This window comes from Oncorhynchus gorbuscha, linkage group LG04 (genome assembly GCF_021184085.1).
Source record: "Oncorhynchus gorbuscha isolate QuinsamMale2020 ecotype Even-year linkage group LG04, OgorEven_v1.0, whole genome shotgun sequence".
Lineage (NCBI taxonomy): Eukaryota > Metazoa > Chordata > Actinopteri > Salmoniformes > Salmonidae > Oncorhynchus > Oncorhynchus gorbuscha.
The window spans coordinates 60,365,070-60,389,220 of NC_060176.1; the positions used below are offsets into that span (position 1 = coordinate 60,365,070).

Sequence of the window (24,151 nt, forward strand, 5' to 3'; positions counted from 1 at the left end):
TTTCAAGAACTTTCAAGCGCTATGATGAAACTCATGAGGACCACAACAGGAAACGAAGATCCAGTTACCTATGCTGCAGAGGATAAGTTCATTAGTGTTATCAGCCTTAGAAATTGCAACCCAAATAAATGCTTCACAGAGTTCAAGTAAGAGACATCTCAACATTAACTGTTCAGAGGAGGCTGCGTGAATCAAGCATCCATGGTTGAATTGCTGCAAAGAATTTCTGCAAAGAAGCCACATTATTGGAACACCAATAATAAGAAGAGACTTGTTTGGGCAAAGAAACACAAGCTTAGGAAATTAGATCGGTGGAAATCTGTCCTTTGGTCTGATGAGTCCAAATTTGAGATTTTTGGTTCCAACCGCCTTGTCTTTGTGAGACGCAGAGTAGGCGAACGGATGATCTCCGCATGTGTGATTCCCACCATGAAGCATGGAGGAGGAGGTGTGATAGTGTGGGGGTGCTTTGCTGGTGACACTGTCAGTGATTTATTTAGAATTCAAGGCACACTTAAACAGCATGGCTACCATATCATTCTGCAGCGATACGCATCCCATCTGGTTTGCGCTTAGTGGGACTATCATTGTTTTTCAACAGGACAATGACCCAACACACCTCCAGGCTGTGTAAGGGCTATTTGATCAAGAAGGAGAGTGATAGAGTGCTGCATCAGATGACCTGGCCTCCACAATCACCTGACCTCATCCTAATTGAGATGGGTACAATGGGTAAGGTTGGACAACAATGTGAAGGAAAAGCATTGTAAATTCAAAAGGTTTTTCAGTGTGTGCATGAACACAGATTCAAACTAAGTAGTAGCGGTAACATTACATTTTACTCAATATTTCCAATACAGTTCACAGTAATACAGCTGATGTTGCCACCAATCTGTAACCATCCGCTTTGTGCATGCAATCATTTTGTGTCAGCAATATAAAATGTAAGCTCATTTTCTAAATTGCAGCCCTCTTTCAACAAATAACAAGTCAACGAGCAACAATCAATATTTGTCCGGATTTGAACTTGAGAGGCGGCTTAATGAAATTCAGCGGAATTCAACAGTGGTCTATAATAACCTTCTAAAGATAGCCAGCCAAGTTAAATACAATTTACTAAACAGATTACAATAATAGGTCAATAATCTACTCGGATATCAGTAACATATAATTTGATAACTGTGTAATTGTAACAATCCAATACGCTTAGCTTTTCTTTCTTGAATCGACAAGACTGATCCAGAAAAAAAACTTCCTTGTCACTAATTTAAAGAAAATACTACTAAATTAAAGACAGTACACGATTTACCATGGCAACAAATGCAGTTTGGCATTTGAATCATCTCTCACACCTCCACAGAAAGCATTTTCAATGGTGCACGCCATTCCACGAAACTCATCTCCCACACCTCCACAGAAAGCATTTTCAATGGTGCACGCCATTCCAAGAAACTCATCTGAAACTCATCTCCCGGGACCACCCATACGTAGAATCCACATGAAAGCATTTTCAAATGGTGCATTTTCAATGCCATTCCACGAAACTCATCTCCCACACCTCCACAGAAAGCATTTTCAATGGTGCACGCCATTCCACGAAACTCATCTCACACACCTCCACAGAAAGCATTTTCAATGGTACACGCCATTCCACGAAACTCATCTCACACACCTCCACAGAAAGCATTTTCAATGGTACACGCCATTCCACGAAACTCATCTCACACACCTCCACAGAAAGCATTTTCAATGGTGCACGCCATTCCACGAAACTCATCTCACACACCTCCACAGAAAGCATTTTCAATGGTACACGCCATTCCACGAAACTCATCTCACACACCTCCACAGAAAGCATTTTCAATGGTGCACGCCATTCCACGAAACTCATCTCACACACTTGGAGTTTGACAACTCATCAATGTGCAAGAACACACATCTCTACTCCTCTGAGCTTAGCTCATCTCTACTCCTCTGAGCTTGGCTCATCTCTACTCCTCTGAGCTTAGCTCATCTCTACTCCTCTGAGCTTAGCTCATCTCTACTCCTCTGAGCTTGGCTCATCTCTACTCCTCTGAGCTTAGCTCATCTCTACTCCTCTGAGCTTAGCTCATCTCTACTCCTCTGAGCTTAGCTCATCTCTACTCCTCTGAGCTTGGCTCATCTCTACTCCTCTGAGCTTAGCTCATCTCTACTCCTCTGAGCTTAGCTCATCTCTAGCTCTCTCTGAGCTTAGCTCATCTCTACTCCTCTGAGCTTGGCTCATCTCTACTCCTCTGAGCTTGGCTCATCTCTACTCCTCTGAGCTCTCATCTCTACTCCTCTGAGCTTAGCTCATCTCTACTCCTCTGAGCTTGGCTCATCTCTACTCCTCTGAGCTTGGCTCATCTCTACTCCTCTGAGCTTGGCTCATCTCTACTCCTCTGAGCTTAGCTCATCTCTACTCCTCTGAGCTTAGCTCATCTCTACTCCTCTGAGCTTAGCTCATCTCTACTCCTCTGAGCTTAGCTCATCTCTACTCCTCTGAGCTTAGCTCATCTCTACTCCTCTGAGCTTGGATCATCTCTACTCCTCTGAGCTTGGCTCAAAACCAGCACACTGAATTGGGTCAAAATTGTAGGAAATACATACATGTATACAAAATCTAAGGTATGGCTAAGACCGGATACGCTCAAACGGCTGTGAGTCGACATCATTAGCTCTCTACAGAGGGTGATGGGACCCTAACTAGAGTAGAACAGAAATGATCTACATATGTTCAATTCCATTCATTACAAAAGAATGACATTTACTGTATGACACATCACTCAAACTCAGCTGTCTTAAAAGGACTTCAAATACAATGAGCTGAGAACAGTAAACATGCCACTTGATCTACTGTTTAATATTGTCAGTAGTACTGCTTCAAAGACACGTTTTTACCAATTAACCAATCAACTGTGGACTATGTAAAATATGTTTTTCATATCAAAGCCACACATTTGAGTTTGAGTTACTTCCCATAAATCCACGGAGCAACAGCACCAAACACAAGCTTCACTATGGCAACAGTGAAAACAATATACTAATAGCAAACAAGTGACTGTTCAAGCAATTATGGCGTGTGTGTCATTGTATTAATAAAAAACACTTACTTAGAAATCTCACAGGGCATTACCATCATTAATATGAACACAGCACAATCTTACTACAACATTGTGGATGTTATCAATTGAAATATATAAATTAGAGAGTAAAAAACCCATAAATAAAAGCAATATCCAAATAGCATACATTCAGGTAGATCCATCTAAAACTACAGTAGATTGCATAATCGTCCTCCAAGGTATGGGTCGTTACATGAAAACAGTGCCTTTTGGAGCCCCTTGATATTCTAATTAGACATTGTGCACCGATATTGAATTTTAAAAGCCTGTTATATTAAATGAAGTACCATTTAAAATAGACCACATGGATAATTCAATAAATCCAATTTGTTTTATATGAATAAATACTTGCTAAAATTCAGCACGTTGGCATGTCCCTCCGTCCCTACCCTCTGTGACTTCTAGGGAGGTCCCTCCGTGTCCCCTCTGTGACTTCTAGGGAGGTCCCTCCGTCCCTACCCTCTATGACTTTTAGGGAGGTCCCTCCGTCCCTACCCTCTGTGACTTCTAGGGAGGGCCCTCCGTCCCTACCCTCTGTGACTTCTAGGGAGGTCCCTCCGTCCCTACCCTCTGTGACTTCTAGGGAGGTCCCTCCGTCCCTACCCTCTGTGACTTCTAGGGAGGTCCCTCCGTGTCCCCTCTGTGACTTCTATGGAGGTCCCTCCGTCCCTACACCTCTGTGACTTCTAGGGAGGTCCCTCCGTCCCTACCCTCTGTGACTTCTAGGGAGGTCCCTCCGTCCCTACCCTCTGTGACTTCTAGGGAGGTCCCTCCGTCCCTACCCTCTGTGACTTCTATGGAGGTCCCTCCGTCCCTACCCTCTGTAACTTCTATGGAGGTCCCTCCATCCCTACCCTCTGTGACTTCTAGGGAGGTCCCTCTGTCCCTACCCTCTGTGACTTCTAGGGAGGTCCCTCCATGTCCCCTCTGTGACTTCTAGGGAGGTCCCTCCGTCCCTACCCTCTGTGACTTCTAGGGAGGTCCCTCCGTCCCTACCCTCTGTGACTTCTAGGGAGGTCCCTCCATCCCTACCCTCTGTGACTTCTATGGAGATCCCTCCGTGCCTACCCTCTGTGACTTCTAGGGAGATCCCTCCGTCCCTACCCTCTGTGACTTCTAGGGAGGTCCCTCCGTCCCTACCCTCTGTGACTTCTAGGGAGGTCCCTCCGTGTCCCCTCTGTGACTTCTAGGGAGGTCCCTCCGTCCCTACCCTCTGTGACTTCAAGGGAGGTCCCTCCGTCCCTACCCTCTGTGACTTCTAGGGTCCCTCCGTCCCTACCCTCTGTGACTTCTAGGGAGGTCCCTCCGTCCCTACCCTCTGTGACTTCTAGGGAGGTCCCTCCGTGCCTACCCTCTGTGACTTCTAGGGAGGTCCCTCCGTCCCTACCCTCTGTGACTTCTAGGGAGGTCCCTCCGTCCCTACCCTCTGTGACTTCGAGGATGTTTTTTACCCACTTAACCCCAACATTTCTCCACATATTCACCATCATTGTAAAGCCCTAGTTATTGTTGCTCTGAAAAAGTCATTTCTGAAGATTATTATTTATTAGTGTTACCCATAGACAGGCTAGAAATGTTGTAACAACAAATACATACAAATGGGAAGCCTGCATTCAATTGCCACTCCCTGTTTCATTCCCCCTGTCAAAAGGGGATTTATGGCTGATTTTAAGATGAAATTCGCAACCCTGTTACTTTATTTGACATTTAAAAGGCACTTACTATAGTAATTGTTTTAATTGAACCTCTTGAGATGGGAAAACGTGTGCTCTTTATGACAGAATGCTAAAATGAGGTGAAATCCCCCCCAATTCTTTTTTTTTTTTTTACCAAGTTACACTTCTTAAAAGGCACCGAATTGCTGGAACGACCCATATAATGATTTGAATATAAACAAAATTCTTCACATTACACAGACGCTGGATGCAGGGCATGCACTGCATTCCTTGATACGATAATGCAGTACCACGGAATAACACACTACATGCGTGCCCCTGCTTCAGTTTGTGTCCTGCTCAATCGATAAGAACCCAAGCTTTGGGAGAGTAGCAGAAGTTTATGTCGCAGTTCATCTGAATGCAAGACCTGTGGCAATCAGTTATTTCACTAGATAACTTCTCCGCCACAGCTGAAAACCAGTGGGTGATATCAAACATCCCAGGCAAAGGATGTTACAGAATGGGTATCCTCTTCATTCTGGCTTATGAAGTAGTAATCTGGATGAGAAGAGAGTTCCTCTAGACATCACATGTAACAGACAACGTGACAGGGAGCAGGTCGCTTAGTTTTCCTACTCCATTGAGTCTGATACAGGACTCTGCTCTCCCCTTCAGACCCGGGCTCAGGCCCCAGGGAAGGCCCAATCTAGGGGGTCAGGATGAGGCTACCAGCCTCCACTCTTTCCTGCCGCTGGAAGGTGGCATGGGCCTGCTCCAGATCCAGAACCACTCCAAGTAGCCGAACCGCTGCAGCCTGCCTGTGCTTCAGGAGCTCCACGCTACAGTCTGCTCCATCTGGGGGAGAGAGAGATTTGAAGCAACGTGAATGCTTTAAATGACAGTACAAATGTCTAGGGAACCAACCTCTCTGACAGCTAAGGTGTTAAAACTGATCGAACTGCATATTAAAAAGGCAATGCTTTGACAGTCTCTCACCAGGGAGCCGCCCAGAGTTCACTCTATTCTCTTCCTCTGCACTGCTTTGACAGTCTCTCACCAGGATGTGTTCCAGGCTATATTCTAATGAATAAGAGTAGTCCCACCCTGTCTGTCTGTCTGTCTGTCTGTCTGTCTGTCTGTCTGTCTGTCTGTCTGTCTGTCTGTCTGTCTGTCTGTCTGTCTGTCTGTCTGTCTGTCTGTCTGTCTGTCTGTCTGTCTGTCTGTCTGTCTGTCTGTCTGTCTGTCTGTCTGTCTGTCTGTCTGTCTGTCTGTCTGTCTGTCTGTCTGTCTGTCTGTCTGTCTGTCTGTCTGTCTGTCTGTCTGTCTGTCTGTCTGTCTGTCTGTCTGTCTGTCTGTCTGTCTGTCTGTCTGTCTGTCTGTCTGTCTGTCTGTCTGTCTGTCTGTCTGTCTGTCTGTCTGTCTGTCTGTCTGTCTGTCTGTCGTCTGTCTGTCTGTCTGTCTGTCTGTCTGTCTGTCTGTCTGTCTGTCTGTCTGTCTGTCTGTCTGTCTGTCTGTCTGTCTGTCTGTCTGTCTGTCTGTCTGTCTGTCTGTCTGTCTGTCTGTCTGTCTGTCTGTCTGTCTGTCTGTCTGTCTGTCTGTCTGTCTGTCTGTCTGTCTGTCTGTCTGTTGTCTGTCTGTCTGTCTGTCTGTCTGTCTGTCTGTCTGTCTGTCTGTCTGTCTGTCTGTCTGTCTGTCTGTCTGTCTGTCTGTCTGTCTGTCTGTCTGTCTGTCTGTCTGTCTGTCTGTCTGTCTGTCTGTCTGTCTGTCTGTCTGTCTGTCTGTCTGTCTGTCTGTCTGTCTGTCTGTCTGTCTGTCTGTCTGTCTGTCTGTCTGTCTGTCTGTCTGTCTGTCTGTCTGTCTGTCTGTCTGTCTGTCTGTCTGTCTGTCTGTCTGTCTGTCTGTCTGTCTGTCTGTCTGTCTGTCTGTCTGTCTGTCTGTCTGTCTGTCTGTCTGTCTGTCTGTCTGTCTGTCTGTCTGTCTGTCTGTCTGTCTGTCTGTCTGTCTGTCTGTCTGTCTGTCTGTCTGTCTGTCTGTCTGTCTGTCTGTCTGTCTGTCTGGGTCTGTCTGTCTGTCTGTCTGTCTGTCTGTCTGTCTGTCTGTCTGTCTGTCTGTCTGTCTGTCTGTCTGTCTGTCTGTCTGTCTGTCTGTCTGTCTGTCTGTCTGTCTGTCTGTCTGTCTGTCTGTCTGTCTGTCTGTCTGTCTGTCTGTCTGTCTGTCTGTCTGTCTGTCTGTCTGTCTGTCTGTCTGTCTGTCTGAGTTCACTCTATTCTCTTCCTCTGTGGTCATCTCAGCCTCCACCTCCACATACTGTTTCCTTTTAGCACACAGCACAGGACAGCACAGGGCACAGCACAGCACACTCACATGAACACACTGAGCAACATGTTTATCAATGTTAAACATTTTGTAACAAAGTATGAAAGTATTGTGTGAGAGAGGCTGAACATAGTCCACACTGATGTGTTCCTGAGTGACAGGCTATATTCTAATGAATAAGAGTAGTCCTAGTGTTACAATGTAGACCCCTTATGACAAGTAAATGAACTGCACCCTGTCTGTCTGTCTGTCTGTCTGTCTGTCTGTCTGTCTGTCTGTCTGTCTGTCTGTCTGTCTGTCTGTCTGTCTGTCTGTCTGTCTGTCTGTCTGTCTGTCTGTCTGTCTGTCTGTCTGTCTGTCTGTCTGTCTGTCTGTCTGTCTGTCTGTCTGTCTGTCTGTCTGTCTGTCTGTCTGTCTGTCTGTCTGTCTGTCTGTCTGTCTGTCTGTCTGTCTGTCTGTCTGTCTGTCTGTCTGTCTGTCTGTCTGTCTGTCTGTCTGTCTGTCTGTCTGTCTGTCTGTCTGTCTGTCTGTCTGTCTGTCTGTCTGTCTGTCTGTCTGTCTGTCTGTCTGTCTGTCTGTCTGTCAAGGTTTATCACAGCCTCCAAATGTCTCATGTCAAAGTGTATTCCACTGACCTGAGCTTGTCTCTTCCCTGAAGAAGCTGTTTGTAGATGGTCTGGGTCTCTGCGTCTGGATCTAATGGGTCACTCCAGTCGCCCAGAGTCACTGCAGAGTGAGTGCAACTGCAACCTGAAGCTGAACAAAAGAGAGGGGCCATACAGTGTATTCACTTTTCTAATTTTATATATAACATTTTTCACCTTTATTTAACCAGGTAGGTGTCAGTTGAGAACAAGTTCTCATTTACAACGGTGACCTGGCCAAGATAAAGCAAAGCAGTGTGACAAAACCAACAACACAGAGTTACACATAAACAAACGTGAAGTCAATAACACAACAGAAAAATCTATGTACAGTGTGTGCAAATTTAGAAGAGTAGGGAGATAAGGCAATAAATAGGCCATAGAGGCGAAATAATTACAATTTATCATTAACACTGGAGTGATAGATGTGCAGATGATGATGTTCAAGTAGAGGGTGCAAAATAGCAAGAAGATAAATAACAATATGGGGATGAGGTAGTTGGGTGTGCTATTTACAGATTGGCTGTGTACAGGTACAGTGATCGGTAAGCTGCTCTGACAGCTGATGCTTAAAGTTAGAGAGGGAGATATAAGACTCTCCAGCTTCAGTGATTTTTACAATTTGTTCAAGTCATTGGCAGCAGAGAACTGGAAGTTAAGGCGGCCAAAGTAAGTGTTGGCTTTGGGGATGACCAGTGAAATATACCTGCTGGAGCGCGTGCTACGGGTGGGTGCTGCTATGGTGACCAGTGAGCTGAGATAAGGCGGGGCTTTACCTAGCAAAGACTTATAGATGACCTGGTGCCGAATATGGCGACGAATATGTAGTGAGGGCCAGCCAACGACAGCGTACAGGTAGTATATGGGGCTTTGGTGACAAAACTGATGGAACTGTGATAGACTGCATCCAGTTTGCTGAGTAGAGTGTTGGAGGCTATTTTGTAAATGACATCGCCGAAGTCAAGGATCAGTAGGATAGTCAGTTTTATGAGGGTATGTTTGGCAGCCTGAGTGAAGGAGGCTTTGTTACGAAATAGAAAGCTGATTCTAGATTTAATTTTGGATTGGAATGCTTATTGTGAGTCTGGAAGGAGAGTTTACAGTCTAACCAGACACCTAGGTATTTGTAGTTGTTCACATATTCTAAGTCAGAACCGTCCAGAGTAGTGATGCTAGTTGGGCGGGCGGCTGCGGGCAACAATTGGTTGAAGAATATGCATTTAGTTTTACGAGCATTTAAAAGCAGTTGGAAGCCACAAAAGGAGTGTTGTATGGCATATGGATCGTTTGGAGGTTAGTTAACACAGTGTCCAAAGGGCCAGATGTTTACAGAATGGTGTCGTCTGCGTAGAGGTGATCAGACAATCACCAGCAGCAAGAGCGACATTATTGATATATACAGAGAAAAGAGTCGGCCCGAGAATTTAACCCTGTGGCACCCCCATAGAGACTGCCAGAGGTCTGGACAACAGGCCCTCCGATTTTACACACTGAACTCTATCTGAGAAGTAGTTGATGAACCAGGCGAGGCAGTCATTTGAGAAACCAAGGCTATTGAGTCTGCCGATAAGAATGCGGTGATTGACAAGAGTCGAAAGCCTTGGCCAGGTCGATGAAAATGGCTGCACAGTACTGTCTTTTATCAATGCCGGTTATGATATCGTTTAGGACCTTGAGTGTGGCTGAGGTGCACCCATGACCAGCTCGGAAACCAGATTGGATAGTGGAGAAGGTACGGTGTGATTCTAAATGGTTGGTGATCTGTTTATTAACTTGGCATTCAAAGATTTTAGAAGGGCAGGGCAGGATGGATATTGGTCTATAACAGTTTGGTTCTAGAGTGTCACCCCCTTTGAAGATGGGGATTACCACGGCATCTTTCCAATCTTTGGGGATCTCAGACGATACGAAAAAGAGATTGAACGGGCTAGTAATTGGGGTTGCAACAATTCCAGGGGATAATTTTAGAAAGAGAGGGTCCAGATTGTGTACGCTAGCTGAATTGTAGGGATCCAGATTTTGCAGCTCTTTCAGAGTATCAGCTGTCTGGATTTGGGGGAAGGAGAAGCGGGGGGGGGGGGTTCTTGGGCAATTGCTGCAGGGGGTGCTGAGCTGTTGGCCGGGGTAGGGGTAGCCAGGTGGAAAGCATGGCCAGCCGTAGAGAAATGCTCAATTAAATGATTGATTATTGTAGATTTATCGGTGGTGACAGTGCATCCTATCGGTGGTGACAGGAGGTGCTCATATTCTCCATGGACTTTACAGTGTCCCAAAACTTTTGGGAATTAGTGCTACAGGATGCAAATTTCTGTTTGAAAAAGCTATCCTTAGCTGACTGAGTATATTGGTTCCTGACTTCCCTGAAAAGTTGCATATCGCGGGGGCTATTCAATGCTAATGCAGAATGCCACAGGATGTTTTTGTGCTGGTCAAAGGCAGTCAAGTCTGAGGTGAACCAAGGGCTATATCTGTTCTTAGTTCTCCATTTTTTGAATGGGGCATGCTTATTTAAGATGATGAGGAAAGCACTTTTAAAGAGCAACCAGGCATCCTCTACTGACGGGATGAGGTCATTATCCTTCCAGGATACCCGGGCCAGGTCGATTAGAAAGGCCTGCTTGCTGAAGTGTTTTAGGGAGCATTTGACAGTGATGAGGGGTAGTCGTTTGACCGCGGACCCATTACACATGCAGGTAATGAGGCAGTGATCGCTGAGATCCTGGTTGAAGACAGCAGAGTTGTATTTAGAGGGCAAGTTGGTCAGGATGATGTCTAAGAGGGTGGCCATGGTTACAGATTTAGGGTTGTACCTGGTAGGTTCCTTAATAAATTGTGTGAGATTGAGGGCATCTAGTTTAGATTGTAGGATGGCCGGGGTGTTAAGCATATCCCAGTTTAGGTCACCTAACAGTACAAACTCTGAAGATAGATGGGGGGCAATTAAAACACATATGGTGTCCAGGGCACAGCTGGGGGCTGAAGGGGGTCTATAACAAGCGGCAATGGGGAGAGACTTGTTTCTGGAAAGGTGGATTTTTAAAAGTAGAATACAAAACTGTTTGGGCACAGACCTGGATAGCATGACAGAACTCTACAGGCTATCTCTGCAGTAGATTGCAACTCCGCCCCGTTTGCCAATTCTATCTTGTCGGAAGATGTTATAGTTAGGGATGGAAATGTCATGATTTTTGGTGGCCTTCCTAAGCCAGGATTCAGACATGGCTAGGAAATCATGCATGAAACCAAGGCTTTTACGGTTACAGAAGTCAACAAATGAGAGTGCCTGGGGAATGGGAGTGGTGTTGGGGGCTGCAGGGCCTGGATTCACCTCTACATCACCAGAGGAACAGAGGAAGAGTAGTATAAGGGTACGGTAGAGACTATAAGAACTGGTCGTCTAGTGCGTTCAGAACAGAGAGTAAAAGTAGCAGATTTCTGGGCTCGGAAGAATAGATTCAAGGCATAATGTACAGACAAGGGTATGGTAATCTGTCTGTGAGATTCTAAGTCTAAGTGAGCAAATACATATGTGCTGGTGTTAATAGTGCACATAAATGTGAGATAAAAAGATAATTATGAAGTGTTAAGGAAGCACTAACATGTTAAGTGTGGTACTTCAACAAAGATTCCTACATAAGTCAATGTTTTAATTACTTGCGCGGTCAGCCTGTAGGCAGCAGGTCCACTTGCCACTTCGGTACGCCCCTGGGTGGAAGGAGGGCAGCATGCGCCTGTTGTAGATACTGGCCTTCCTGATGGCTGACAGCCACTGGTTCAACTCATTCACATTCTGCAGACACAGTCAGACAGACACAACGTATGCACAAACCACAGAGAACAGTGATGAAAAGAAAGCACCACAAAGTCAACCCAGTCAAGGGTCAGTAATAGTGTGGTCAGTGACTGGAGGTCTGTCAATACCTTGCACTGGGTATAGATGGTGTGCATCTGTCCATCGTTGTCCTGGGTGACGACCTGCAACACATGCTGCTGTTGGAAGGCATTCTCATCCACTCTCTCCACAGCACACACACACTGGATGGGGATGGAGGAGCGCACCTGCAGGATGCACAGATATCACAGTATCAGTATGCACACTAGAGGTCGACCAATTAATCGGAATGGCCGATTAATTAGGGCCGATTTCAAGTTTTCAGAACAATTGGAAATAGGTATTTATGGAAGCCGATTTTGCAGATTAAAAAAATATACAGATTTTTTTACACCTTTATTTAACTAGGCAAGTCAGTTAACAACACATTCTTATTTTCAATGACGGCCTAGAAACGGTGGGTTAACTGCCTTGTTCAGGGGCAGAACGACAGATTTTTACCCTGTCAGCTAAGGGATTCAATCTTGCAACCTTACGGTTAACTAGTCCAACGCTCTAACCACCTGCCTCACGAGGAGCCTGCCTGTTACGCGAATGCAGTAAGAAGCCAAGGTAAGTTGCTAGCTAGCATTAAACTTATCTTATAAAAAACAATCAATCATAATCACTAATTATAATTACACATGGTTGATGATATTACTAGTTTATCTAGCGTGTCCTATATTGCATATAATTGATGCGGTGCGCATTCGCGAAAAAGGACTGTCGTTGCTCCAACGTGTACCTAACCATAAACATCAATGCCTTTCTTAAAATCAATACACAGAAGTAAATATTTTTAAACCTGCATATTTAGCTAAAAGAAATCCAGGTTAGCAGGCAATATTAACCAGGTGAAATTGTGTCACTTCTCTTGCGTTCATTGCATGCAGAGTCAGGGTACATGCAACAGTTTGGGCCGCCTGGCTCTTTGTGAACTAATTTGCCAGAATTTTCCGTAATTTTGACATAACATTGAAGGTTGTGCAATGTAAACAGGAATATTTAGACTTATGGATGCCACCCGTTGGATAAAATACGGAACGGTTCCGTATTTCACTGAAAGAATAAACGTCTTGTTTTCGAAATGATAGTTTCCGGATTCTAACATATTAATGACCTGTGTGTTATTATGTAATAATTAAGTCTATGATTTGATAAAGCAGTCTGACTGAGCGATGGTAGGCACCAGCAGGCTCGTATTTCTGTGTGTTATTATGTTATAATTAAGTCTATGATTTGATAAAGCAGTCTGACTGAGCGATGGTAGGCACCAGCAGGCTCGTATTTCTGTGTGTTATTATGTTATAATTAAGTCTATGATTTGATAAAGCAGTCTGACTGAGCGATGGTAGGCACCAGCAGGCTCGTATTTCTGTGTGTTATTATGTTATAATTAAGTCTATTATTTGATAGAGCAGTCTGACTGAGCGATGGTAGGCACCAGCAGGCCGGTAAGCATTCATTCAAACAGCACTTTTGTGCGTTTTGCCAGTAGCTCTTCGCAATGCTTCAAGCATTGCTCTGTTTATGACTTCAAGCCTATCAACTCCCGAGATTAGGCTGGTGTAACCGATGTGAAATGGCTAGCTAGTTAGCGGGGAGTAGTTGTTCCCCTGGCTCTGCATGGGTAACGCTGCTTCGAGGGTGGCTCTTGTCAATGTGTTCCTGGTTCGAGCCCAGGTAGGAGCGAGGAGAGGGACGTAAGCTACACTGTTACACTGGCAATAATTAAGTGCCTATAAGAACATCCAATAGTCAAAGGTATATGAAATACAAATCGTATAGAGAGAAATGGTCCTATAATTCCTATAATAATTACAACCTAAAACTTCTTACCTGGGAATATTGAAGAATTGTCACGCCTTGGTCATTGTATCTTGTGTTTTTGTTATATGTTTGGGTAGGCCAGGGTGTGACATGGGTTTATATGTTGTATTTCGTATTAGGGTTTGTATTAATTGGGAGTGTGTATTATTAGGGGTGTGTCTAGTTAGGCTTGGCTGCCTGAGGCGATTCCTAATTGGAGTCAACTGATTCTAGTTGTCTCGGATTGGGAACCGTATTTAGGTAGCCTGAGTGCGCGTTGTATTTTGTGGGTGATTGTACCTGTCTTAGTGTTAGTCACCAGATAGGCTGTATTAGTTTCATTCTTTTGTTGTTTTCTTCTTCCGTTATTTCATGTACCGTATTAGCTTCATTAAAAGTCATGAGTAACCTACACGCTGCATTTCGGTCTGACTTTCTACAAACAACAGACGAAGATCACTACAAGAATCATGTTAAAAGGAACCACCAGCTTTCATATGTTCTCATGTTCTCAGCAAGGAACTTAAACGTTAGCTTTCTTACATGGCAACAAATTGCACTTTTACTTCCTTCTCCAACACTTTGTTTTTGCATTATTTAAACCAAATTGAACATGTTTCATTATTTATTTGAGGCTAAATTGATTTTATTGAATTATTATATTAAGTTATAAGTCTTCATTCAGTATTGTTGTAATTGTCAATATTACAACAACAAACAAATAAATTGTCTGATTAATCGGCATCGGCTTTTTTGGTCCTCCAATAATCGGTGTTGAAAAATCATAATCGGTCGAACTCTAAAGCACACAGCTCCATGTTGCACTCCTGTATTACTCTTTGTAGGCAATTTTCTGATGCAGGCAAATACACATCAAAGGAATCATTCAGTTATCAGCTATTCCTCAGGCGAGTTTAGGCCCGTGCCACCCTTATGGGTACAGTAGATAGAGTATGTCTGCTTTCATCCTTCCCCTACTTTTTATTGAGCATTAAGCAATTCAAGACCATTTCGCAAAGAAAAAGGACTGAAGAGAAAAGAGTGGTGGAGAGACGGAGAAGAAAGTGGGAGAGAGCAGGGCAGGAGAAAAATGTCAGGAAGGCTGCTTTAATGTACAGGTATAAATCAGCCGCTTCCACGGGAAGCCTGCCTCACTCAGGCTAGAGCACAGTGGGAGGGGATATGGTCCACAGTTGGATTTGCAATGTTAGTATGAATATCCACAGCCTTCAATGAACCTAGCATTTACTCCAGCCACACAAAGGAAGAAGTCCGCTCAAAGAGAACCCTCTTTCACTGGCCTATTCTCCACATCTCTCTTCCTCTGACCCCACCTATTTCTATCCCTCTCTTTCGTGCCCCTCCCCCCCCTCTCTCTCGTTCTCTTTCTCGCTCGCTCTCTGCCCCTCTCTCTTCCTTCCCCTTCTACCCCCTATCATTCTCTCCCTAATCCCCACTCCTGTCCTGGACTGGCTAGGCAAATGAGAGAAGCTCATTATCAAGAGACTGGGCATCACATGATATAATAGCCTCCCTACTAATGATGTTCTCATACAGAGAGAAACACAAATAAGGCAGACGGGTGATGCAAATGTATTTTTTTACGAGGCAGGATGACGATCAAACACCCTTTGAAGGGTACAGGAGCCAATTCATCACCAGAGGAAATGGTGTTACCTTGTTATAATGAGTTACTTTCAGAGGACTTCATGTTTTCTTGTTTTGTCTTTATCTGATGTAAAAGAATGGAGGAATTGCCAATAGAGCTGGTTATGGGTAGGATTGTGTATGTATGGGTCAGACCTGCCAGGGATCCGGGGTCTTGGCATAGGACAGTGTCTCACTGCTCAGCCAGAAGTATCGCTTCTTGAAGGAAAAGCGGGACAGGAGCTGGGGGCTTTCGGCCTTGTGCTTCTGGAGATATCCCTCCTTCACTGTCACTGAGGGCAGGAACACAGCCCTCTGGGGCACCTCTGACACTGCAGACAGACAGAGGGAGCAAGAGAAAAGAGAGGGGAAGGAGAGGGAGAAAAAGATGGAACAGGAACAGTGATGGAGGTGAAGGGAGTGAGAGAAAGGAAGAGAGAAATGTGATGGGTGAAAAGGGGAGCACAGAAACAGAAGTTCTTATGTTTTATCGATATGTCCACAAGGTAGAGCTGTAGCAGTACAGTTATGGTTAATGTGTACATATTGTTGAATTACATTACAGCACATGATGCATTATCTCATTGTACATCATTGTTTGTGTCTTCTTGCCTCCCTTGTCACCCTTGTGTTCAGCACACCCGTGTTCATTTTGTCAAAGATAGTGATAAAAATACTTGGACTATTTAGGTACAGGAGCTCCACAATACTTTTCAGCTAATATTATATTAGGTGAAACAGGAGCTCGAGCAGTAGAACATTTGAGGTGCAGGTGCCAGATTCCCCCCCGCCCCCTTGCATGAACACGTACACACTCAATTCACTCCGTTGTCAGTTTAGCCTACATTTCACTGATCTTAGTAGCACATAGCATTTTTTATTTGTGTCCTTCAAGGCAGCCATCAATGATCACGTTAGTATGCATTTCATTATTAATTTTGGTTGCCTATCCTGACGTGAAGTTGGTTCTATAGAAAGTATTTGACTCTGATGTGTGCCACAGAAAGTATTTGACTCTGATGTGTACCACAGAAAGTATTTGACTCTGATGTGTGCCACAGAAAGTATTCGACTCTGATGTGTGCCACAGAAAGTATTTGACTCTGATGTGTGCCACAGAAAGTATTTGACTCTGATGTGTACCACAGAAAGTATTTGACTCTGATGTGTGCCACAGAAAGTATTCGACTCTGATGTGTGCCACAGAAAGTATTCGACTCTGATGTGTGCCACAGAAAGTATTCGACTCTGATGTGTGCCACAGAAAGTATTCGACTCTGATGTGTGCCACAGAAAGTATTCGACTCTGATGTGTGCCACAGAAAGTATTCGACTCTGATGTGTGCCACAGAAAGTATTCGACTCTGATGTGTGCCACAGAAAGAACTGATGTGTGCCACAGAAGGTATTCGACTCTGATGTGTGCCACAGAAAGTATTCGACTGATGTGTGCCACAGAAAGTATTCACTCTGATGTGTGCCACAGAAAGTATTCGACTCTGATGTGTGCCACAGAAAGAACTCGACTCTGATGTGTGCCACAGAAAGTATTCGACTGATGTGTGCCACAGAAGGTATTCGACTCTGATGTGTGCCACAGAAAGTATTCGACTCTGATGTGTGCCACAGAAAGTATTGATGTGTGCCACAGAAAGTATTCGACTCTGATGTGTGCCACAGAAAGTATTCGACTGTTGTCACAAAGTTAATTAAGGAAATTAGAAGGGGGAGGGTTCGGCAAGGCCATTTTCTTGCCTGATGAAATGTAGGCAAGCAATAAACATTTCAGAACTACAAGTTGAATAAGACATAACTATACAAGTTGAATAAACTATAACTATTGTTTTTCTTCAGTTGACTAAAATGAGACGAGACAAAAATATCTCTGTGACTAAAATCTGACTCCTAAGTGGACTGGACAATAATCTTTGGAGAAATTGAGAGCTTTTCAGTGATAAGCACAATGAATATTAGCAGCACAGATGCGCCGTGCAGTTCTGTTCAACAATGGGAGGACGCACCACACTCCGTCCGCACACATCAGCTGTTTGGAGCAAGCGATGTGTGGGAAGACCTTGGCCTATCATGAGGGTGTCTGTGTGTGTTAGAAGTAACATTAGCGGAAAGGCTATGGCTAACCTTGGGTATAGGCAGTTATCATGAGTTGTGGGGGACACATATAGAACATGGTGTAGCAATGGTTAGAACTCAAACCTAGCAATAATAGAAACCAGATGTGTGATAACGGTATCTAGGGTACGAGCACATAGATATTCTACACAGCAACAGTTACATCTATCAACTGGAGCGTCAAGAGGCTGGGACCAGCCTGTGCGCCAACGATAGGCTGAGTAAGTTTAAACCACACTTGGTCTCTACTCAGGCCAGCTCGGAAGTAGGAACTACTTCTGTCAGAGTATTAAAGAAGATACCGTTAGGGTGTTGGCCAGTTCTCTGTTTGCCCTGCGAGGTGTGACAGAGAGCCCGCATATACGAAATCCGCATTTACCATTTATTGCTTGAGTTAAATAAATACTTGAAGGAAAATTGATGACTCTGAATTACACTTTATCCCGATACTGTCACGAGTTTGACCGAGGGTGGCTTCCCTTCTCAGTCGGGTGGCGCTCGGCGGTCGTCGTCACCGGCCTATTAGCTGCCACTGATTGTCTTTCCTCCCCCTCCTTGTATGTTTATTGGTAGCACCTGTTTGTGATAATTAGTTGGGCTTCTTTAGACAGCCGGGCCCGCCTGTTTGTTGGGAGGGATTAATCATTGTAACCTTCGGCTCTGTAGTAGAGGAACGTGTTTGTTCCTGGTCGTGAATTTTCAGTTGTACATTTTTCATTCCCCGTGTGTGGGGCCGTTATTATTGTGAGACACCCTGTGGTGCGTTGGTGCATTAAAGAGCACAGCATTGCACTCTCTGTCTCCTGCGTCTGACTCCACACCCACGACACCCGGAGCATTACAGATACCAGATTAGATTGACGCAACCCTTTACAGAGTTTAATAGTAAAACAACAGTATGTTTTTCTATCCCTTGAGTATGCTCAACCCTCCCACTTTCCCCACTGCATTTCATAGCCAGGTTCTGTAAACAACGTAGCAAAGTCTCCCGCTTTTCCTCAGAGAAAACGGCTTGATTCTAGCTAGCCCTTACCATTCAAACGATATGACCCATAATATCAACGCTATGATTTTTTCTTTCTATGGTGCATTGGAGAGCCGTATTTTACATCCATTAAGCACATCGCAGGCCGTTCTAAATGAGGCTACTTCTGGACTGTTAATAATTTGTTTAGGCTACACCTTGTTCAGTCATGTTACCTCATTAGCTAGCTATAGCCAACCTGGGACACGTTCAGCAGGACTCAACCTTTTGGAACGTTCAGATATCGTATCTCTATGTAGAACAAACATGGCTCTAATATGTTGAATATGGAATAACTCTATTCATGGGTTCTATCTGGCCCTGTAACATTACTAGTAGCCTATATGCAAACATTTGGAGGCACAGAAAGAAAAGGGATAGCAAACAATTGATTGACTAAATTCCTCTTGCCACTACACTATATCTGACTGGGTAAATAACTTTATTTAGATTTAATGTTGACCCAGTGACTCAGACTTGAGCACTGGGACTTGGACTTAGGGATTTAGGGACTTCGGGAGCACAGGCGTCTTGAGACTTGATTCGGACTTGAGGTTCAGTGACTACTACATCACTGGGAAAAACAGTCATTAGCTCCCATTTTACTCTTGGACACCAATGTGTCTGTGGAACCTTGATAACAATGGCAATGACGTGACTGAATGACGGAGGTGCAATCCATCTGGACGGAGGTGCAATCCATCCGGACGGAGGTGCAATCCATCCGGACGGAGGTGCAATCCATCCGGACGGAGGTGCAATCCATCCGGACGGAGGTGCAACCCTTCGGCAATACTTTGCGGAACCATCTGGTGATTGTGCAACTCTTTTTCTGCGCTTGCTTGTGTCTGTTTGTTTTGTATGTAATGTGCAATATCTATTTACTATGAATTATTTCATACAGTATTTCTGCTGTTGGGAAGAGAATATGAAGTTATGCAGAAATAATATGTTGGTAGGACAAGGCTATGTATGTTTTTGCCGCTATAGGTTGAGGCAATACAAATGTGTTGTGACTAAAATTAAAGGGCATTTTGTTGAATAAAATGGCCCACTATTTTAGTCATTTTAACAATAACTAGACTAAATCATTATTCAAATGACAAAAATGTGACTTAATGATATTTTAGTCAAAATGACTAAGACTAGAGTAAATCTAAAACAGAGTGCCAAAATGAACACGGGCACACCCTCAGACAGATGGAACGATACAAATCCACTCCTGCATAACACATTCACATCAAGTGTATTAAATGTCAAAGTGGCCTTTGAGGGACAGCCCAGTGGCTGAGATGACATGGAGATTGGAATATGATATTCCAGAGGGATAAGATGGACTGGCTGACAAGCGATGATGAGAAAAGGGCATAGGTGTGCTATGTATCCAGTGTGGTGTGTAGGGGTGGCGAGGGCTCCACAGTTCAACGCGCAGCCCACCGCACTCCATTTTAGTCCCAGTATCAGCTCCCAGCTGCCTATGAATATTTCACCACTGGGTTTATTGTATCTATTGATACCAGCAATAACTGGCTAGCCTGCCAGGATAGGAGCCCAGCCAAGCTCTGCTCCCCCCCCCCCCCCCCCCCCCCCAGTGGCTCTACCTTATCTCTGATCTCTACGGTTATCTGCTTGCTCTTCAGCAGGCTACTGATACATTACTACTAGGGCCTAGAGTTTCCCCCTGGTAAGGTGACATGGTGAGGAAAAACTCCAGGTCTTATGGGGACGCAGGTAGTCTAGTGGTTGGAGCATTGGGCCAGTAACCGAAATGTTGATAGATCGAATCCCCGAGCTGACAAGGTAAAAATCTCTAATTGCCCCTAATTGCCCCTGAACAAGGCAGTTAACCCACTGTTCCTAGGCCGTCATTGTAAATAAGAATTTGTTCTTAACTGACTTGCCTAGTTAAATAAAGGTTAAAAAAATGCATTACTGAATAAACAGTGTCCTGCTGGTGCTTCTTACCGCTATCAATGTCGATGAGCTTGTCCAGGAAGTCTTTAACAGAGGCCACGCTATAAAGGATGATGGGATGCAAGGGCTCCATCCACAGCTCCTTACCGTGGCCCAGCTGCAAACCCAGGTTCCCCACACTCTGCACTGCCTGGCACATAGAGAAACACAGCCATGTTCACCCACCACTCTCTACTGTACTGTTACCATCTGTGTCAAATGGGCAGGGAGTGCCGTTATCAATTCTGATATTAAATGAGCAGCACAGTATCATCAGGATGTGCTTATGGTTCCTGTAACAGACTACTACACCCCTCTCTCTCCCTATGTGTCTCTGAGTAACATCAAACATCCCCATGAGCAGGCTTGCTGTGAGGCCCTCTTTGTCCTGCCCACACCTGGCATGGGAACCTCTCTGAAGGACCCCTCTCTGAAGCTCTGCTTTGAACCCAAGCCTGGCTGCACACAGATGTAAAAATAGACCATTCTCTGTAGAGGACCCATAGCAACAGGACTTCAGCACCACGGACAGCAACGCTATTCTCCACAGCTGTTTCACTCTGCGGGAACTGTGTGGCACTGTTGTAGGATAAAAACTGTTTGTGCATGTGTGTGCGTATGCGTGTGTGTGTCCGTACCTTGGCCAGTAGTAACAGTGTCCTGCTGGTGCGTGTATCTGCATGCTGGTCCCTCAGGTGAAAGAGCTTGGGTGTGAGGATAGCAGGGGCAAGGAAACGCAGGAAGAAAAACCCACTGATGGCCAGATACTTCACATCCTAAGGGGAGAGGGCCAGGAGGGAAGGTGTGCAACAGAGATGAATAAAATACATGCACTGACAACATCCCCATGTCTATTCACTATCCTGCAATGATTATATTATTAAAACACATCTTCATCTAGGTGACATTTGTAGCTGAATTTGACCCTTGACCTCTGGGTTTGAAACAGACCTCATTCTCTGGCTCAGGGAACTGCTCCTCCACCCTCTTGTGCAGCTGTTTGAAGGCCACCCTCATGACAGGTGGACACTGGGTAACTGACCCAATGATGGACTCCACGATGTTAGACAGATAGCCCTGCAGCATCTCCACACTGCTCTCCCTCACCTCAGCCTCAGACACCGCACCTTTAAATGAGATACGCCTCCAGAGAGACAGGGGTCAGTGTTACATTGAAATGAAATGTATACTGACAATTCAAAAGAGCTCTGAAACACAAAGGCCTGCGGGAACCATACTGTGAACTTTGCTTTGTACAGACAGCATTGTCACTAATTATGAAGTCTGCGCACTGGCCAAATCAATACATCAACATCTATCAAATCAAATAACATGTAATTGATCACATACACATGGTTAGCAGATGTTATTGCGAGTGTAGCGAAATGCTTGTGCTTCTAGATCCGACAGTGCAGCAGTAACTAACAGGTAGTATCTAATAATTCCACAACAAAACCTAAAACACACAATATTGTAAAGGAAAGGGATAAGAATATATAAGTATAAAATATATGGATGAGCAGTGACAGAGCAGCTAAGATGCAATAGATAGTAAGAATAGATAGTGAAGGATACAGTATACAGTATATACATATGAGATGAGTAATGTGAGATTTGTAAACATTCTTAAAGTGGCATTATTAAAGTGACTAGTGTTCCATTTTTTTAAGTGGCCAATGATATCAGCCTGTAGGAAGGCAGCCGCCTCTCTGTGCTAGTGGTGGCTGTTTAACAATCTGATCTCTCTGTCCCAGCTTTGATGCACCTGTACTGACCTCGCCTTCTGGATGGAATCTGGGTGAACAGGCAGTGGCTCGGATGGTTATTGTCCTTGATTATATTTTTTGCCTTCCTGTGACATCGGGTGTTGTAGGTGTCCTGGAGGGCAGGTCATTTTCCCCCGGGGATGCGTTGTGCAGACCGCACCACACTCTGGAGAGCCCTGCGGTTGTGGGCAGTGCAGTTGCTGTACCAGGCGGTGATACAGCCCGACAGGATGCTCTCAATTGTGCACCTGCAAACGTTAGTGAGGGTTTTCGGTGACAAGCCACATTTTTTCAGCCTCCTGAAGTTGAGCATTCTTCGCAAAACACTGTCTGTGTGCGTTGACCATTTCAGTTTGTCGGTGATATGTACATCGAGGACCTTAAAACTTTCCACATTCTCCACTGCTGTCCCATCAATGTGGCTAGGGGACAGCAAAAAAAACTGGAGAGCCCACAGTTTTTGGTAGCGGGCTGCATCGGTGGCACTGTATTTTCTGAAGTTTCTGGTTAGGGAAAGTACAACATCGCCTATACACTTCCTTATAAACTTGCTCACCGAGTCAGAGTATACGTCAATGTTATTTTCTGAGGCTACCCGGAACATATCCCAGTCCACGTAATCGAAACAATCTTGAACGTGGAATCTGATTGGTCAGACCAGCGTTGGATAGACCTAAGCATGGGCGCTTCCTGTTTTAGTTTCTGCCTATAGGAGGGGAGCAACAAGATGGAGTCACAGTCAGATTTGCCAAAAGGAGGGCCTTGTTTGCATCGTGGAAGTTAGAGTAGCTAGGGTCGAGCGTGTTTTTCGCTCGTGTAATGCAATCGATATGCTGATAGAATTTAGGTATCCTTGTTCTCAAATTAGCTTTGTTAATATCCCCAGCTACAATGAATGCAGCATCAGGATATATGGTTTCAAGTTTGCATAAAGTCCAGTGAAGTTCCTTGATGGCCGTCTTGGTATCCAATTGCAGGGGGATATACACGGCTGTGACGATAACCGAGGAGAGTTCTCTTGGGAGATAATACTGTCAGCATTTGATTGTGAGGGATTCTACGTCAGGTGAACAAAAGGACTTGAGTTCTTGTATGTTGTTACAATTACACCATGAGTCGTTAATCATGAAACATACACCCCGCCCTTCTTCTTACCGGAGAGATGTTTGTTCCTGTCAGCACGATGCACTGAAAATCCCGTTGGCTGTACAGACTCCGACAGCATGTCCCCAGCGAGCCATATCTCCGTGATGTTCCAATCCCGGATATGTCTTTGGAAAGCAATTCTTGCTCTGATTTCGTAGATTTTGTTAACTAGGGACTGGACATCAGCGAGTAATATACTCGGAAGCGGTGGGTGGTGTGCTCGCATCCGAAGCCTCACTAAAAGACCGCTCTGGCACCCTCTCCTCCATTTTGGGTCAGCCTCTGGGATCAGTTCAAATGCCCTGGGAGGTGCAGACAAAGGATCCGCTTTGGGAAAGTCGTATTCCTGGTCGTAGTGTTGTTTGTGCTGGTAAGTTGACGTCTCTGTCACGCACGGACCATAGAGAGCCTTTTTATTCTCTATTTTGGTTAGGTCCGAGTGTGACTAGGGTGGGTAATCTAGGTTGTTTTATTTCTATGTTGGCCTGGTATGGTTCCCAATCAGAGGTAGCTGTTTAGCGTTGTCTCTGATTGGGGATCATATTTAGGCAGCCATTTCCCACTGGGTTTTTGTGGGATCTTGTTTTGAGTTAGTGCATGTAGCACCTCTGATGTTACGGTTCGTTGTTTGTTTCTATTTTTGTTTGGAAGTTTCGCTGGAATAAATATGTGGAACTTTAATCACGCTGCGCCTTGGTCCATCTCTCCACACATCCGTGACAGTGTCTCTGATATCCAATCGTTCTTCACAACTGTATGTAATAACACTTAAGGTTTGCTGGGCTAATAATGTAAGTAAATGTAAATAACACATACAAAAAATACTTCACAGTTTCCTAAGGACTAGAAGCGAACCTGCTATCTCTATCGGCACCATCTTGTCAATCAGGCGCCATCTTATACATTTCATGTCTCAATAGATCCCTCAGTGTTATTACGTCTGTGGAAACTTGAGCACTAATGTGGTACAGTAGATAGCAGGTTAAGCCTAAGGAGATGTAGGATCAGTCTGTGTAAATGATCAGGTCTGGTCTGGTCTGG

At 44.7% G+C, this 24,151-nt stretch overlaps 1 protein-coding gene across 1 annotated transcript in view; it reads right to left on the reverse strand.

Moving 5' to 3' along the window:
* Positions 1 to 2,320: 2,320 nt before the first annotated feature.
* The window catches only part of LOC124033018 (rasGAP-activating-like protein 1), a 43,019-nt gene continuing 21,188 nt past the window's right edge, over positions 2,321 to 24,151 (reverse strand). Inside the window, exons 13-22 of the mRNA XM_046344946.1 lie at positions 21,150 to 21,342; positions 20,837 to 20,974; positions 20,211 to 20,349; positions 15,248 to 15,423; positions 11,686 to 11,823; positions 11,419 to 11,554; positions 7,756 to 7,876; positions 7,067 to 7,118; positions 5,801 to 5,834; positions 2,321 to 5,659 (exon numbers count right to left, since the gene is read on the reverse strand). Coding sequence (XP_046200902.1) covers positions 5,511 to 5,659; positions 5,801 to 5,834; positions 7,067 to 7,118; positions 7,756 to 7,876; positions 11,419 to 11,554; positions 11,686 to 11,823; positions 15,248 to 15,423; positions 20,211 to 20,349; positions 20,837 to 20,974; positions 21,150 to 21,342 — 1,276 coding nt within the window. The 3' untranslated portion in view covers positions 2,321 to 5,510. The remainder of the gene's footprint in view (positions 5,660 to 5,800; positions 5,835 to 7,066; positions 7,119 to 7,755; positions 7,877 to 11,418; positions 11,555 to 11,685; positions 11,824 to 15,247; positions 15,424 to 20,210; positions 20,350 to 20,836; positions 20,975 to 21,149; positions 21,343 to 24,151) is intronic.